General features: G+C 40.6%; 1 protein-coding gene across 3 annotated transcripts in view; it reads right to left on the reverse strand.

Annotated features, from left to right (window-relative positions):
* Positions 1 to 10,085: 10,085 nt before the first annotated feature.
* The window catches only part of AATF (apoptosis antagonizing transcription factor), a 141,266-nt gene continuing 132,577 nt past the window's right edge, over positions 10,086 to 18,774 (reverse strand). Inside the window, exons 12-13 of one of the 3 annotated variants that reach the window (XM_070735332.1) lie at positions 18,585 to 18,674; positions 10,086 to 10,537 (exon numbers count right to left, since the gene is read on the reverse strand). In XM_070735332.1, coding sequence (XP_070591433.1) covers positions 18,614 to 18,674 — 61 coding nt within the window. In that variant the 3' untranslated portion in view covers positions 10,086 to 10,537; positions 18,585 to 18,613. Of the gene's footprint in view, positions 10,538 to 16,896; positions 18,675 to 18,774 lie in introns of those variants that run through there. The other 2 variants (XM_070735334.1, XM_070735331.1) reach the window with 2 other exon arrangements.

An 18,774-nucleotide genomic window follows, 5' to 3' on the forward strand; every position in this document is an offset into this window, starting at 1 on the left:
ATCCATACCAAGTTAACATGTATGAAACTGAGCTCAAACCAGATTGGTATGTCCTTTAGATCACGGATTATTATTTGTTTGTTTGTTTGTTTGTTTGTTTGTTCGTTCATTCATTCATTCATTTACTTATTTATTCATTTATGTTAGAAGGTGGATAGATAGGTAGAGAGAGAGAGAGAGAGAGGGAGAGAGAGAGAGAGAGAGAGAGAGATGATGGATAGACAGATAATAGAAAGATGATGATGGATAGACAGATGATAGAAAGATGATAATAGATAGATAGATAGATAGATATAGATAGATAGATAGATGATAGATAGATAGATAGATAGATAGATGATGGATAGACAGATGATAGAAAGATGATGATGGATAGACAGATGATAGAAAGATGATAATGGATAGATAGATATAGATAGATAGATAGATAGATAGATAGATTATAGATAGATATAGACATAGATGATAGATAGATAGATAGATAGATATGGATAGGTTAGTAGGTAGGTAGGTAGGTTGTTAGATGGATAGATGAGTAGATGGATAAATGGATAGATGCACCAATGGACAGATAGACAAACGGACAGATAGACCGAATATAATGGAAGACTCAAAGAGATGCCACTCTTGAACCCTGGACATTCACTAGTGACCAATATTTATATGTTTAAAATACCCAGAAAGGTATCCCAGAAGTGTGAAAGCTTTCAAAAGCCGGCAGATCAAAGTGTGATCATTTTTTTAATTTATAGCTTTTGTTGGTTCAGTGATCTCAGGCAGAGAGAGAGAGAGGGAGGGAGGGAGGGAGGGAGATCAAAATAAAGCTGAAACAAAAACAGCTGCTTTGTAGTTGCGTTTCCCCTCCCCCCTCAACACCTCCCTCCCCAAACCTCCCCCCCCCCTTTGCTTGAGTCCCTTCTCTCAATTTAGGCCGTGAAATAGGTCAGCTCTATTACCGATCAGCCTTCCCAGAAATATTTAAAACAAATTGAATTGCACACCCAATACCCATCACAATTATGCCAGCCACAATAACTAAATTAGCAATTCAACAAAATAATTGGAAATGCGATTCTCTCTATTCCGAGGCTTCCCCGAGGGCTTTTGCCGATCGGTGGGGGGGAAACTTCGCTTTACTAATTCAGAAGCTAATTAGAGCCACACTTGTAAATGAAGTTGTTTGTCTCAAAGTTGAAATTCGGTCCCTGCTTTTATTTATATATTTATTTGCATTTTTGTGAGAAGGGGGGGAGAGGGCGCGAGTGCTTTTCCTCCTTATACCCATATTGCAAATCTTTAAAAACCCATCAACAACACCCCACTAACCCTTACGACTGACTAAAGTTATTTAATTTCTATTGGTCATTGAAGATATTCAAAGAAACATTTGTATTGAGTTGTACCTGTATTTTCCCTCTCTCTTTGTTTTTATTTTTTTAAAAAACTTTAACCTACTGACTTTGCCTTTCAAAAGGGTAGATAATGACAAATGACAGAGAGCAGCAACCTCACCTCAAATCTCCAGGGCCAAGAAAACCAACAATGTCTCTCCATACATAGAAACATAGAAACATAGAAGTCTGACAGCAGAAAAAGACCTCATGGTCCATCTAGTCTGCCCTTATACCATTTTCTGTATTTTATCTTAGGATGGATCTATGTTTATCCCAGGCATGTTTAAATTCAGTTACTGTGGATTTATCTACCATGTCTGCTGGAAGTTTGTTCCAAGGATCTACTACTCTTTCAGTAAAATAATATTTTCTCATGTTACTTTTGATCTTTCCCCCAACTAACTTCAGATTGTGTCCCCTTGTTCTTGTGTTCACTTTCCTATTAAAAACACTTCCCTCCTGGACCTTATTTAACCCTTTGACATATTTAAATGTTTCAATCATGTCCCCCCTTTTCACTCTGTCCTCCAGACTATACAGATGGAGTTCATTAAGTCTTTCCTGATACGTTTTATGCTTAAGACCTTCCACCATTCTTGTAGCCCGTCTTTGGACCCGTTTAAATTTTGTCAATATCTTTTTGTAGGTGAGGTCTCCAGAACTGAACACAGGATTCCAAATGTGGTCTCACCAGCACTCTATATACCAGGATCATAATCTCCCTCTTCCTGTTTGTTATACCTCTAGCTATGCAGCCAAGCATCCTACTTGCTTTCCCTACCGCCTGACTGCACTGTTCACCCATTTTGAGACTGTCTGAAATCACTACCCCTAAATCCTTTTCTTCTGAAGTTTTTGCTAACACAGAACTGCCAATACAATACTCAGATTGAGGATTCCTTTTCCCCAAGTGCATTATTTTACATTTGGAGACATTAAACTGCAGTTTCCATTGCTTTGACCATTTATCTAGTAAAGCTAAATCATTTACCATATTACAGATGCCTCCAGGAATATCAACCCTATTGCACACTTTAGAGTCATCGGCAAATACAATGTACATCTTTGGACCAACGTTGTTATGTACTGTTGTGGTTGGCTCTGGGCCAGCTCCTGCCCAAGGACTGTAGGGGTGGATGTGGGTGAATCCTCCCAGTATCAGAGGCCTGTTTTACTGCCGACTGCTTCAGACAGTGAAGCAGCATCGGAAGCAGGGAGTATCTGTGAAATGGGACCCTCAGAAGGGGTCATGGCAGGCAGCCCATTAGGAAGCAATTCATCCTCCTCCTTATCTTTGCTGGATTCTGATGAAGAAACATTCATTGACATACGCAGCCACAGGGCAATGACTAGGAAGGAGCAGCTGCGGAAATACTTCAGGAGATAAGGGAGTTTCACCTGTGGTTGGGTGTGGTTCAACTAATTGTTGCTGCCGTTAAATTGGCAGCGTTTTGGCTGCGGAAGTGTGGAAGTTTATCCATTCGTGACAGTGGAAGTGGCTTTAGTCTCCGGATTCTCCAAGGACTCTCTGTGCTTTGATATCAGGACTCTGAACTTAAACCATAGTCAAATGTGTGAGTTTGAAAACGTTTGAAGGAGAGTAGCTGTGACGTCTTCACAGCTACTTGTTAATTGCTTTGTGTTTGTTTCTTGTTTTTCCACCGCATTCAAGTCTGTTTGCTTTGAAGGTGAGCCCTTTGACTATCAAAAGGGTGTTTTGCTTCTATTTTCCTTTGGATAAAAACAGTGTTCTTGGCTTTTCACGTGTGTGTGTCTGCTTTTTCTACCTTTGCACTTAATTAGGGGCTCGTGCCGAGAGCCCGGCAGAACAGGTACTAGGTACCAACTCTCCAAGGAATTAGTTATCTTCCAGGGAAAAATGGATAGTTCCCTCATTCCATAGAGCAGTGATGGCGAACCTATGGCGCGGGTGCCACAAGTGGCACGCAGAGCCATATCTGCTAGCACATGAGCCGTTGCCCTAGCTCAGCTCCAATGTGCATGTGTGTGCCAGCCAGCTGGTTTTTGGCTCGCATAGAGTCTCAGGGAGGACGTTTTGGCTTCCAGCCAGCCTCCAGGGGATGGGGGTTTATGTCTGAAACCTGGTGCATGTTTGAGACAGATAAGCTGTATTTGAGGAGTGGTCTGGTGAAAGTTTTGTATGCTCTGGTTAGTAGTGTGGGATTAACGGAGCAGAAGCTACATAGGATTAGGTTAACAACTTTTTTGTTACATAGAAACATAGAAGACTGACGGCAGAAAAAGACCTCATGGTCCATCTAGTCTGCCCTTATACTATTTCCTGTATTTTATCTTACAACGGATATATGTTTATCCCAGGCATGTTTCAATTCAGTTACTGTGGATTTACAAACCACGTCTGCTGGAAGTTTGTTCCAAGGATCTACTACTCTTTCAGTGAAATAATATTTTCTCACGTTACTTTTGATCTTTCCCCCAACTAACTTCAGATTGTGTCCCCTTGTTCTTGTGTTCACTTTCCTATTAAAAACACTTCCCTCCTGAACCTTATTTAACCCTTTGACATATTTAAATGTTTCGATCATGTCCCCCCTTTTCACTCTGTCCTCCAGACTATACAGATGGAGTTCATTAAGTCTTTCCTGATACGTTTTATGCTTAAGACCTTCCACCATTCTTGTAGCCCGTCTTTGGACCCGTTCAATTTTGTCAATATCTTTTTGTAGGTGAGGTCTCCAGAACTGAACACAGTATTCGAAATGTGGTCTCACCAGCGCTCTATATAAAGGGATCACAATCTCTCTTACTGCTTGTTATACCTCTAGCTATGCAGCCAAGCATCCTACTTGCTTTTCCTACTGCCCGACCACACTGCTCACCCATTAAACTGCAGTTTCCATTGCTTTGACCATTTATCTAGTAAAGCTAAATCATTTACCATATTACAGACCACAGACTTTGAGACTGTGAGTTCTAGTCCTATTTTAGGCACGAAAGGCAGCTGGATGACTTTGGGCCGATCACCAGGAGTCTGTGAGTTCTAGTCCCAGTTTAGTCATGAAAACCAGCTGTGTCATCACCAGGAGAGGGTGAGTCTAGCCCCACCTTTAAGCATGAAAGGCAACTGGGTAACTTTGGACTAATCACCAGGAGACACTGAATTCTAGTCCTGCCTTAGACTTGAAAGCCATCTTGGTGATTTTGGACCAGTCCTCCTCTCTCAGCCCAACCCAGCCACAGGGTGGTTGTTGTGGGGAACGTAAGAAGGAAGAAGATGTGTTGAATATGATTGCCACATTGAGTTATTTGTAATGATAATAAAGGCAGGATACAAATTAAATAAATGAATAAATCGGAAGACTTTGAGAGCCTTAGAAAAGACACACCGGAGTTCGAGCCTTACAATGTTTACCCTCTTCCTAGAATCAAAACTACTCAATGCTGGCTTAAAACAACGGACCCAAGATTGTAAGATTTAACACATGGCTCAAGGTCATGGGAAAATTCAGATCATAGTTTTGGACTAACACAATGAAATATATCAAGGATACTGACCCAAGGCTTGTAATATTTATTTTTTTATTTATTTAAGTGGATTTGTATGCCACCCCTCTCTGAGGACTTGGGGCCATAGTTCCCTCTAAGCTGAGCAGTGAGCAATCGCTCACTTAAAAATCATCATCAACTCAGAGTTTTCCAAACCTGCCCAGAAGCCGAGAGGGAAAGAGTGAGAGGGAAGGAGAGAGAGAGGAAGAGAGGAAGAGAGAGAAACAGATAGAAAAAAGAGAGGAAGGAAAAGAGAAAGAAAAAGAATGGGAGTAAGGAAGAGAGAAAGAAAATCAAAATCTAGTCTGAAACTAGCTCAACTATTTAAGTGGCATTTTGATATTGATAGAGTTGCCCTATTATGAGCTCACTGCTATAGACACACAGTACAGTATTTTATTTTGAAATTCTCTGAGGCAAAACAGGGTGGTTTTTTGTTTGTTTGTTTGTTTATTTGTTTATTTATTTATTATTTCTGTGCCGCCCAGTCCTGAAGGGACTGCCGCTCAGACACTATACTTTTCCGCCCACCCCCCCAAAAAATTAGAGGGAGCACTGCTTGGGGCGGCTCACAGCATATATAAAAAAACCAGAACAATAATGTAATCCAATTAATACAATTTAAAAACAATTAAAAGGAAAAAAATTAACCAAACGATTAACTTATTAACCAAACATTCAGTAGTCATACTTAAGGCATTCAGTGGTCAGGGGAAGATCTAAAAGTCCCAAGCCTGGTGGCAAACATTAGTTTTTAAGCTCTTTCGGAAGGCAAGGAGGGAGGGGGCAGTACGAATCTCTGGGGGGAGTTGATTCCAGAGGGCCGGGGCTCCCACAGAGAAGGCTCTACCCCTAGAAGGCTCTACCCCTAGAAATCCCTTCCCCTATTTTAAGAACCCCTTTCTACTTTAGGCTTTACTTCTGCTGTTTTCAACTTGCATGCTCCTGCACTGCTTAAACTAATGACAAGCTGCCTATAAGAGCCACCTAGGTGGAAAAGAGGGATACGATTCTCATTAAAATAAGCAGGTAGGTTCAAAGCCCTTTTTCTTGCTGTGTGATTTTTATAGAAAAAGCTACTTGTTAGACTTGGAAGCATGTTCTGACTTTGTGTATGTTGCATGCATCATTTCTCCCTCTCTCTCTCTCTCTCTCTCATACACACACACACATATACATATGCACACACAAGAGAGAGGGAGGGAGGGAGGGTGGTGGGAGGGGGAGAGAGGGGGAGAGAGAGAAAGAGAAGAAAGGGAAAGAAATGGGGAATTATCTAAGGGTGTGTCAGGAGTGTGCGACAGCAGCCAAAAAAGCTAATACAGTCTTTGGTTGTATAAACAGAGAATAGAATCAGTACTGCTTTATAAAGCCACACCTGGAATACTACATCCAATTTTGGTACCACATTATTTTTTTTTAAAAAGTGAGATTTGGAAAAAGTGGAAAGAAGAGCAACTAAGACGATTAAATGCCTGGAGACTCAAAACATATCAAGAACAGTTGCAGGATTTGAGTTTGGATAGTCTAGAGAAAAGAAGGACTAGGGGAGACATGATAGCATTGTTCCAATATCTCAGGGGTTGCCACAAAGAAGAGGGAGTCAACCTATTCTCCAAAGCACCTGAAGGCAGGACAAGAAGCAATGGGTGGAAACTAATCGAGGAGAGAAGCAACTTAGAACTAAGGAGAAAATTCCTGACAGTTTGATCAGTGGAACAGCTTGCCTCCAGAAGTTGTGAATGCTCCAACACTGGAAGATGTTGGATAACCATTTGTGTGAAGTCGTGTAGGGTCTCCTGCCCAAGCAGGGGGTTGGACTAGAAGACCTCCAAGGTCCCTTCCAATTCTGTTATTCTATTCTATTCTATTCTATTCTATTATATTCTATACTAACTGCAGTGATTCACATAACAACGGAGGCAAAAAGCGTCATAAAATGGGGGAAAACTCACTTAGAATAGAAAGAATAGACTAGAACAGTGTTTCTCAACCTTGGCCGCTAGAAGATGTATGGACTTCAACACCCAGAGCTGGCTGGGGAATTCTGGGAGTTGAAGTCCACACATCTTCCAGCGGCCAAGGTTGAGAAACACTGGACTAGAATGCTGCAACTATCATAAATACATGGCAGTTGCCAAGTGCCCAGATTCTGATCACGTGGCCATGATCAAAATTTGATCATCTGTGGGGATGCTGCAAAGGTCATAAGTGCTAGGACCAGTCATAAGTCATTTTTTCAGCATACAGTTGTAAATTCAACCAGTCGCTAAATTAATGGTTGTATGAACATCAAGAAAGGCTTATTCATGAAAGAGAAGGTTGTCAGCATGTTTTTAAACAACTTTTATTCATTTATAAGGTAGTATACAAAAATATATATACAAAAGTAAATAGTAGGAAAAATAGGGAAGGGAAAAGGGAAGGGAAGGAAAGGGGGGGAAATAAAAATAAAAGGCACTAACCTTTTATTTATTCATTTTATATAAGGCATTAACATCAAACCTCAACTTTCTACTTTTACATAATACCCATTTCTATAAAAATAAATCTAACTAATCGTTAAGACCCAAAATCAGAGGTTCATTTCGCCCCCACAAAATCCAGAAGCAGTTTCCAAGTAGAAATAAAAGCATTTTATTTTTATTTTCCCCCCTTTTATTTCCTTCCCTTTTCCCTTCCCTATTTTTCCTACTATTTACTTTTGTATATATATTTTTGTATACTACCTTATAAATGAATAAAAGTTGTTTAAAAACATGCTGACAACCTTCTCTTTCATGAATAAGTCTTTATATATATATAGAGAGAGGCAAATAAGGAGCTGTGATGTTCCTTCAATACACCAGGGTGATTCAACACAAAAATATGTAACCCTTCCCTGGTGCAGAGCTGAAGGGATTGGATACTGTAGCCTAGAGGATAATTCTCTGCCTTACAAGGCAAAGGTTGCAGGTTCAAGTCCCAGTGGGTATGGCTAGGTGATGAGGCCAAAATAAGGCCGAAATAGATCTATCCTAGTCTCCCTTAATTTTCAAATTCAGCAAAAAATATACATATATATATATGTATCACATGTTTTTGCTGAATTTTTAAAATTAAGGGAGACTAAGATAGCGCTATTTCAGCCTTGAATATATATATATATATTCTTTTATCAAAACAGTCAATTTAACCATCTCTGCTAACTCTACCAATTTTTGCAGACATTCTTCCATTGTGGGGATCAAGGTGACAAACCCATTTTTATGGGTAAATTAATCTTGCTGACGTCAACATATGTAACATCAAAGTCTTTTTTCCATTAAACCCAAAAGAAATGTTTTAAAATTCCACCTTACTATACGTTCATCTTCTCATTTGTTTCAATAATCAAAGTGTGTTTACAGAAGAGAGTAAACCATAAACCCATTAATAATCCACAGTTTACTTAGCCATGAGTGACCATGTCATAAAACCCCAGCCCAGAGGAATATAACTGAGTTTATACACGGAAAGGTTAAACATGCAAATCTAATTTGCAGTGCTCAGAATAATGAACTGTATTTATATTTTTTTTTTAAAAAAACACCACCAAAGTACACAGTAGATAATAAAACAAGACTGTCAAACCAATTAGTTAATTAGACCCCTTTCGGTGAACTGAGTTAATGAATCATTACATTTGTAGAGTACTTGCATATTATCGAAATCTTAGTTCAAGCATCTTTTTGAAGTATTAAGGGAGGTCTGAAGTAACCCACAATTTAATACACAAAGCAAATTCTCCATATGTAAATAAAAGGACGTTTTTCAGCAGAGGAATATTTCTCTGCACGAGTTTATACAAGGATTCAAGTTTAAAATCCTCCAAAGTTTAAAATCCTCCAGTTTCAAAGTACCCGAATTAGAAAGTTTTAAGTCATTCTTGAAACCCTGAGAGCAATTTTGGCAACTTTAAAAACTAGTGTCATGGTCTTGTCTGTTGTGGTTGGCTCGCAGCCAGGCCCTCTGGCACCGGACTTTGAGCCTGATGAACTGGGGCCCTCTGGACACGGTCGGACTATGTAACTGTTGGAGGAGTCAGGAGAGTCTGGGTGTGAAGAGCCTACAGAGGCTATAGAACCCCCAACTGGGGATTTGCCAGGGTCTGAGGAGGAGGAAGAGGAGATAAAGGACCCAATGCTGAATGTATGGGTAAGAAGGATGCAGGGGAGGCAGGAGCAGTTAAGGAAGCTCAGAAAGAGGAAGTGAGCTCAGCTGTGCCGAGTCTGCACTCCCAGAAAGTATATAAGGGGGAGGAGTTGGAAGGTGCTCTTTGCAAAAAGCCAACATTTGTGCCTCCGGAGGAGAAGAGCATGTGAAGAGTGTTTTTGCCTGACAAACCTTGATACAGTACTGGACATTAATAGAGTTAATATCCTTATAAGTAGGTTTTGAGAATTGAGATACTCCTTTCCCCCCAGGCCTATACAAGTTATGCGTGGTATGTTTGTGTGTATGTTTTGTTTTTAATAAGGTTTTTTAAAATGATTTTTAAATGATTGGATTTGTAATACAATATATTGTTTCTATTGTTGCTGTGAGCCGCCCCGAGTCTGCGGAGAGGGGCGGCATACAAATCTAATAAATAATAATAATAATAATAATAATAATAATAATAATTTTGGCTGAGAAGCAACTGTTTGGGGAATTTATCTTATCAACTTGGCCTCACACCTGGACTTAAGGAGACAGTGTGGAGAGGGCCATTTGGTCAGGAACAAACGCTGAATTCATGGAGTTTGGTGTGCCTTTGCCGACATCTGGAGTTTGCTGGACTTCTTGCCTTGTTCCTTTGGTTCCTGGACTCATTGCTTTGTTCCTTTGCTTCATTGGAGTCCTTGACTGGTTCTCTTGACCCACTGGACAGTGAAGGGCTGTAATTTTTTTTTACTACCACCCTGTGGATGTGGCTTATTTTGTGGGTGTGGCTTGCCGGCCATGTGACCAGGTGGGAGTGGCTTGACAATCATTTGACTGGGGAGTGGCTTAAAGGTCATGTGACTGGCTTAAAGATGGCCAACTTGACGTCACTCATGTCAAGGGTTTGGGTTAGGGTGCCAGGCCTCTCCTCACCTCAAAGTGATGTAATTTCCCTATCTATTTACTATTGCTGAACATCCAACATACACTATTTAATTCTATGTATATATGCTGTATTTGTACATACATATTACACACAGGCACACAAAAATATACATTATCTACTATATAAACTGTATGTGTATATACACATACACACACGTACACAAGAGGGAGGGAGCGGATTCATAGACTGATGAAATCTGGCAGAAGACACAAAACAATGCAAAGTTGAATTTGGGCTGCTTAGAAGTGGGAGATACTTCCAATATAATCTACCGGATCTCCTGCATGGATTGCCCGTGACTCTGAAGGAAGCTAAGAGCACAAACGAGCAGTCAGACGAGGGTAGACCCAAGCGCATTGGTAGCCTCACATGGCAACAGACAAGGACATGCATTCAATTTCGCAGCAACTAAGATTGTTGGCTGAGCAGGTACAAAAATAGCCAGATTCACAGAACAGCCCAAAGCATGTATCCCAGTAGAGAAATTCCCTGGTGAAGTTTGTACCTGTATAAAGAGAAATAGGGAGGGAGCGGATTCGTAGCTTGATGAAATCTGGCAGAAAATACAAAACAAGGCTGAAACGCGTTCATGCGAAATTGAATTTGCTTAGAAGACCAGTGACTAACCCAATTTCATCACTATCCTGGGACAAATATACTTGCCTTCACTTGTGAAGCTTTCATCACTGAAAATAATTTCCTGGACAGAGAATAGAATTGGAAGGGACCTCGGAGGTTGCAGAAGACCCCATCCCATTTTAGAGAAGTGATTGTTCAGTCTCTTCTTCAAAACCTCCAATGTTGGAGTACCCAAAATTTCGGGTACCCAAGTCGTTCCACTGATTAATTGTTCTCACTGTCAGAATTTTTTCCCTTAGTTCTTAAATTGGTTGTCCCCTTACTAGTTTATTTATTTATTTATTTATTACTTAGATTTGTATGCCGCCCCTCTCCGAAGACTCGGGGCGGCTCACAACATGTAGAAACAAATCATGGGTAATCAGACAAGTTTAAAATGTTTAAATATTAAAAACCCGATATGCTAACAGACACACACACAGACATACCATGCATAAATTAAACGTGCCCAGGGGGAGATGTTTCAGTTCCCCCATGCCTGACGGCAAAGGTGGGTTTTAAGGAGTTTACGGAAGGCAGGAAGAGCAGGGGCAGTCCTAATCTCCGGGGGGAGTTGGTTCCAGAGGGCCGGTGCCGCCACAGAGAAGGCTCTTCCCCTGGGGCCCGCCAACCGACATTGTTTAGTTGACGGAACCCGGAGAAGGCCCACTCTGTGGGACCTAATCGGTCGCTGGGATTCGTGCGGCAGGAGGCGTGCATAAGTGCACCTTTGTGTCTATCGTATCTTTTCTATCTCTACTTTATACTTATATTATGTTCAACATACTACAACAATACTATATTTGTATGACAAATAAATAAATAAATAATAAATAAATTCAGTCGGGAGCCCCAGTTGACAAGATAAATTCCCAAACAAGTGATTCTCAACCCAAGGATTACTTACAAGATTCTTAACCCTATAATTGTCCAGTACTGCAGCACAATTTGTTAGAACAACAGGCAAAAACAACTTTCCACATGCTCTCCTCCTCCGGAGGGACAAATATTAGCTTTTTGCAAAGGGAACCTCCCAACTCCACTGCCTTATATTATTATTATTATTATTATTATTATTATTATTATTATTATTATTATTATTAATAATAATAATAATTTATTTATTAGATTTGTATGCCGCCCCTCTCCGTAGACTTGGGGTGGCTCACAACAATAACAAAGACAATGTAAGAACAAATCTAATAATTTAAAAAACACTAAAAACCCCATTATTAAAAGCAAGCATACACACAAACATACCATGTATAAACTGTATAGGCCCAGGGGAGATGTCTCAGTTCCCCCATGCCTGGCGGCAGAGGTGGGTCTTAAGAACTTTACGAAAGGGAGTGCAGACTATGCACAGCTGTGCTCACTTCCTCCTTCTGAGCCTCCATAACTGTTCTTGCCTCCCCTGTATCCTTCTGACCCATACATCCAGGATCGGATCCCTTATCTCCTCTTCCTCCTCAGACCCTGGAAAAGTCCGTTGGGGGCTGCAAATCTCCAGTTGGGGGTTTTATAGCCTCTGCAGGTTCCTCACACCCAGACTCTCCCTCCTCCTCGCTGCCCGACTCCTCCGACAGCCACACAGGCTGACCATGGCCAGACAGACCCAGTGCATCAGGCTCAAAGTCCGTTGCCAGAGGACCTGGCTGCGATCCAACCACAACATGTTATTGTTGTGAGCCGCCCCGAGTCTACGGAGAGGGGCGGCATACAAATCTAATAAATAAATAAATAATAAATAAATAAACACTAGTTCCCCATCCACTGCTTCTTGTCAGAGGAGAAATAGCACACTGCGAAGGGCAACATATGAAAGTAGCTTCTCTTGGGACTATTTCTTTTCTCTCTCTCTCACACACACACACACCCGAGGAAAGAAAGGAATTGAAGATGGATGAAAAGGAAAATAAGAAGATGAAAAATCAATGCACTTCTCCAAGATCTACTGCCAGGACTTGGCTGCAAATGCAGCTGAAGATTTATTTGTCCATGCTACATACATTTTCCAAGACAAAATTCAATAGCCACTTTGACACAGATACTTTTTCCACCCCAGCAGGGGGCAAAATTAGAAAATGTTGGCCTTTGGGGGGGGGGGGGTGTTTGTTCTGGGGTAACTGCCCTTATGCGGCCCCACAAATATTTTATTTTATGTACACTGAGAGCAGAGGCACCAAAGACAAATTTCCTTGTGTGTTCAATCCTCAAAACGTCGCTACAGAGCACTGCACACCAAGACAACTAGACACAAGAACAGTTTTTTCCGAACGCCATCACTCTACCAAACAAATAATTCCCTCAACACTGTCAGACTTTCTACTAAATCTGCACTTCTATTCTACTAGTTTTTCTCATCATTCCTATCACCCATTTCCTCCCATGTTGACTGTATGACTGTAACTTGTTGCGTATATCCTAAGATTTTTAAGATTTTTATTAATATTGCTTCTTCATTGCTTATTTGACCCCTATGACAATCATTAAGTGTTGTACCACGATTCTTGACAAAGATATTTTATTTTATGTATGTTGAGAGCATATGCACCAAGACAAATTCCTTGTGTGTCCAATCACACTTGGCCAATAAAAATTCTATTCTATTCTATTCACACTTGGCCAATATAGAGTTCTATTCTATTCTATTAGAAGCATAGAAGTCTGACGGCAGAAAAAGACCTCATGGTCCATCTAGTCTGCCCTTATACTATTTCCTGTATTTTATCTTACAATGGATATATGTTTATCCCAGGCATGTTTAAATTCAGTTACTGTGGATTTACCAAACACTTCTGCTGGAAGTTTGTTCCAAGGATCTACTACTCTTTCAGAAAAATAATATTTTCTCACGTTGCTTTTGATCTTTCCCCCAACTAACTTCAGATTGTGTCCCCTTGTTCTTGGGTTCACTTTCCTATTAAAAACACTTCCCTCCTGAACCTTATTTAACCCTTTAACATATTTAAATGTTTTGATCATGTCCCCCCTTTTCCTTCTGTACTCCAGACTATACAGATTGAGTTCATTAAGTCTTTCCTGATACGTTTTATGCTTAAGACCTTCCACCATTCTTGTAGCCCGTCTTTGGACCCATTCAATTTTGTCAATATCTTTTTGTAGGTGAGGTCTCCAGAACTGAACACAGTATTCCAAATGTGGTCTCACCAGCTTTCTATACAGCGGGATCATAATCTCCCTCTTCCTGCTTGTTATACCTCTAGCTATGCAGCCTATTCTATTCTATTCTTCTATTCTATTCTAATTCTATTCCTATTCTAATTCTATTCCTATTCTCTTCTCTTCTCTTGGAGAATGAAACTTGATGGGAATTCACAAACTATTATTTCGTTATCTCAAAGTAGCTTTGGAATTTGGGCAGGTATGCGCTTCTACAATATCTCTAGTTATATTTTGCCAAGAGGTGACCTGGCATAGATGCAGAGCTTTGGTAAGTGACAACACAGGTAGTTCTTGATTTATGACTGGTTGCTTGCTAATAGCTTGTATACCACTTCACAGTGCTTTACAGCTCTCTATGCAGTTTACAGGGTCAGCATATTGCCCCCAACAATCTGGGTCCTTGTTTTACCAACCTCAGAAGGATGGAAGGCTGTGTCAACCTTGAGCTGGTGAGGATCGAACTCCTAGCAGTGGGCAGAGTTAAACTGCAATAGCAATAGCAGTCATATACTGCTTCGCAGTGCTTTTACAGCCTTCTTTAAGTGATTTACAGAGTCAGCCTTTGCCCCCAACAAATGCTGTCATTTTACTGACCTCGGAAACACGGAGTTGAGCCAAACTTAAGCTGGTCAGGATCGAAAGAATCGAACTGCTGGCTGTTGGCAGAGTTAGCCTGCAATACTACATTCTAACCACTGGCCATCACAGTTCTTAATGCCCATCTATCCTGGGGGTTTCTTAGGACCAGAATTTGAAATTTCAACAATTAAGCCCTCTAATCCAAAATCACGTGATTGATCTTCACACCCTTGCAATATAGCTTCTTTTATAGCCATTTGTAGCATCCTGTAGTCACGTGATTGCTTTTTATGAGTGCTTTGCTGAAAACTGGTACCTCTGATTTCGGCACCCATAGTGAACAATGGGTTCGCTTAACAATCATGGTGTTGGTATAACAACTGTGGTGGCCATTTTGCCAGGCTCACTAAACAATTGCGGCAAAAAAAAGGCTATAATGAATGTTTAGTATGTTTTGTTGAGTGAATAGTGATGAATTTTTTTAAATTAGAGTTTTAAAGTCTTTTTTAGCCATATTAATTGGATTTTTAGATGTACAGTGATACCTCATCTTACGAACTTAATTGGTTCCGGGAGGAGTTTCGTAAGGCGAAAAGTTCGTAAGATGAAACAATGTTTCCCATAGGAAACAATGTAAAACCGATTACAGTGTTCCTTCGATTTTTGGGGGTTCGAACTTCGCGAATAGCCTATACCACGGTTTTTCAAAAAATATTAATTAAAAAATACTTCGCGGTTTTTTTCCTATACCACGGTTTTTCCCACCCAATGATGTCACATGTCATTGCCAAACTAATAATTTTTGCAAATAAATAACAAACAAAAAAAATTATTGTTAATAAATAATTATGTTTATAAATATCAGGATCACTAAGTGTCTTATTCAATAGTGAGTACCAGTAATAATGATGAGTAAATGGTTGTTAAGCAGATGGGAAATGGTAATTTAGGGTTTTAAAGTGTTAAGGGATGGCTTGTGATACTGTCCATAGCCAAAAATGGTGTATTTACTTCCGCATCTCTACTTCGTGGAAATTCGACTTTCGCGGGCAGTCTTGGAACGCATCCCCCGCGGAAATCGAGGGAACACTGTAATGTGTGGAAGCAAAAAAATATATAGCAAAAACAGTACTCTGCTGGGTGCCGCCGCCCGGCTGTCACCTTTTGAAACAGCCATGTGGTTCTCGGCGTTCTCCCGAACCCGAACCTGGAAGTTCGGCAAAGGTTTGAGTTCGGGAGGCTGCCGAGAAGTGGCACCGCCCGTCTGTCACCTCCTGAAACAGCCGGGGGGGTTTCTCAGCGTTCACCCGAACGCAGAACCCGGAGGTTCTGCAAAAGTTCGGGTTTGGGAGGCCGCCGAGAAACGCCGCCGCCCAGCTGTCACCTTTGTAGAAGAGCGGTGGAGCTGTCGGACGGTCGGTAGGCTCAAACGTAGGTGGGGAATCCCAATAGGGAATTCCAGGGGTGGAGCTTTGACGTCACGAAGATGTCCTTCCTGGAGTCCACGTTTCGGCCGGCCAGGAAGGACGTCTCCGTGATGTCAAAGCTCTGCCCCTGGAATTCCTCCTGACCGGCTGACAGCTCCACGTCTCTTCTGCAAAGGTGACAGCTGGGCGGCGGCGCTTCTCGGCGGCCTCCCGGACCCCGAACCTTTGCCGAACTTCCGGGTTCAGCGTTCATGGCGGTGGGTTCGTAAGGTGAAAAAAGTTCGTAAGAAGGGGTAAAAATATTCCGAACCCCAGGTTTGTATCTCGAAAAGTTCATATGACGAGGGGTTCGTATCACGAGGTACTACTGTACTGTTATGTTGTTTTGATACGTCGTGAGCTGCCCCGAGTCCTCGGAGAGGGGCGGCATACAAATCCAATAAACAAACAAACAAACAAAATTTTTAAAAAATCCGTCACATTACTGATCTGTTTGACAACTGTTATGACATAATGAGTTTCTTCCGTATTGATATCTCTTGCATTAAAACACCAAATCAATGCTAATCCTATTGCTGCAATTAACATTTCAATTAATAATTGCTGCAATTAATATTTCTAACCTTTTTGTTTTAAAAAAAATATACTGGTGGAAAAGCTAAAATATTGAGTCAATTTGAAATATAAAAGATTTCTCTAATTCACTTGTAATTTTGATTTAAATATTTTGTCACTGAATTTACTAATTCCTCATTAAGTTATTTTACCGATGAATGTACTTTCATTTGTAAATTGCCCAGAGTTGCTTTGACAGTGAAATGGGCATTATTTTGATAAATAAATAAAAATAATATGCCTTGACAATCTATTTCATCAACCTTGCAATCCTTACGACATCCACGCTCATTTCTCAAGCATTAATTTAAATAGCTGATATAGAAAGCTCTTAATTATTAACTGAAACAGTACTTTAATTTTTAAGCTCAATAAATCCATAGAAAGGTGTATCATTCAAGGCACACACACATATAACATTACACACAAATACAAAGACTGTATGTATAAGACTGTATTTTATTGGCTACATTTGTGTGAGGGTGTGTTTGCACAAATTTGTGAGCGATGGTTCTAAGACAATCAATATAGCCTGGTGCATTATTATTACATACATGGACATGATACTTATGCAAAATAACCTTCACGGGAAGACGGATCACAGCACGCTAATAAATCCATTTTATGGGATTTAATTTCCAAGGATCTTCTAAATAAAAACAAGTAAATTGTTCTTCCCTTTGTTAGATTCATCCTGGACCTAACTTCTGCAAGAAGGAGAAAATATTTGGTCTCTTCAAATCCCTACCAGCAAAAATAATTAAATATATTAACAGCTCTGGACTAAAAATGCACAAGTATTCGTCAGAGAATAACATATAAGCAAAGGCAGAGCCACCTCCGTGAGCCCTCCAAAGGTGGATGTAAAAAGCATTTCAGATATTTTTAATGGTGTGCTTCAGCTTAAAAACACAGTGTTCTTGTGTGTGGTCTCAAGTTAGGGGAAATTCCGATCTTAGAACACGCTGATTTAGCTTCCCAATACAGTGTTCCCTCGATTTTCGCGGGGGTTGCGTTCCGAGACCGCCCGCAAAAGTCGAATTTCCGCGAAGTAGAGATGCGGAAGTAAATACACTATTTTTGGCTATGAACAGTATCATGAGCCTTCCCTTAACACTTTAAACCCCTAAACTGCAATTTCTCATTCCCTTAGCAACCATTTAGATTATTACTCACCATGTTTATTTATTAAAGTTTATTTAAAAAAATATTTATTAAAGGCGGACAAAAGTTTGGTGATGACATATGACATCATCGGGCAGGAAAAACCGTGGTATAGGGGAAAAAACAACAAAGTATTGTTTAATTAATATTTTTGAAAAACCGTGGTATAGCCATTTCGCGAAGTTCGAACCCGCGAAAATTGAGGGACCACTGTATTTCACCCCAACATTTTTGGAAGGTGGGGCGGAGGTTACAGTGCTGTTCAGAGAGACATTCAAATGTTTAGGTTTCTACTTTCAAACTGCAGGAAAGGCACAACCAAATAATGGAGGTGGGATGATTAAGAACAAAATCAAAAGGGCCTAACTGTTGTCCTGTAGCACTCACTGAAATTGGCAGCTCTCTCTCTCTATAAGGGACACATGTACACACACACACACAAACACACATACAGAAAGGGAGTCTTTGTTTATCTAAAAGATTTAAATCCAATTTTATTCCATGACTTTTGGGGCCAATGTCGTAACATCCACTTGTGCAACGTGTCACCAAGTTTTTTCAGGAAACTTGAAAGAAGGCAATTTTTCATCAATCAAGTTGCTTTGGCATCCATCCATCTATCTATCTATCTGTCATCCAGTCCATCAGTCTATCTATCCATCATCCAATCCATCCATTCTCCATCCAATCCATCCATCCAATCTATGCATCCATCCATCCATCCATCCATCCATCCATCCACCCACCATCCACCCATCCTTCATCCAATCCATCCATCCATCCACCATCCAATCCATCCATCATCAATCAATCAATCATCCATTGTCCTGCTCCCCAATATGATCATGGATGGCAGCTTCCTTAGCTTCTTCTCCATCAAAGGGACGGACTCCATCTTGGCTCCTTTGAGCGAGGCCTTTCGGGTGGTGGGACTATTCGAACATGAGAATTTCTCCCACATACCAGAACCTCCAAAGGTGTCCTATGGATTACTAGGCTTGGTCTCCTTCCAGCTGGACCTGCTTGCCAAACAGTGACCGATACAGTTCTGTCCTGGAAGGGAGGGAGAAACAAGGGGCAGAGAAAGGCAAATTGAAGTTATTAAAAGTTATTCAAGTTTGTAAGCCTAGCTCATTCCAGCAAGAAAAGCAAC

This window comes from Erythrolamprus reginae, chromosome 1, assembly GCF_031021105.1.
Source record: "Erythrolamprus reginae isolate rEryReg1 chromosome 1, rEryReg1.hap1, whole genome shotgun sequence".
NCBI lineage: Eukaryota > Metazoa > Chordata > Lepidosauria > Squamata > Dipsadidae > Erythrolamprus > Erythrolamprus reginae.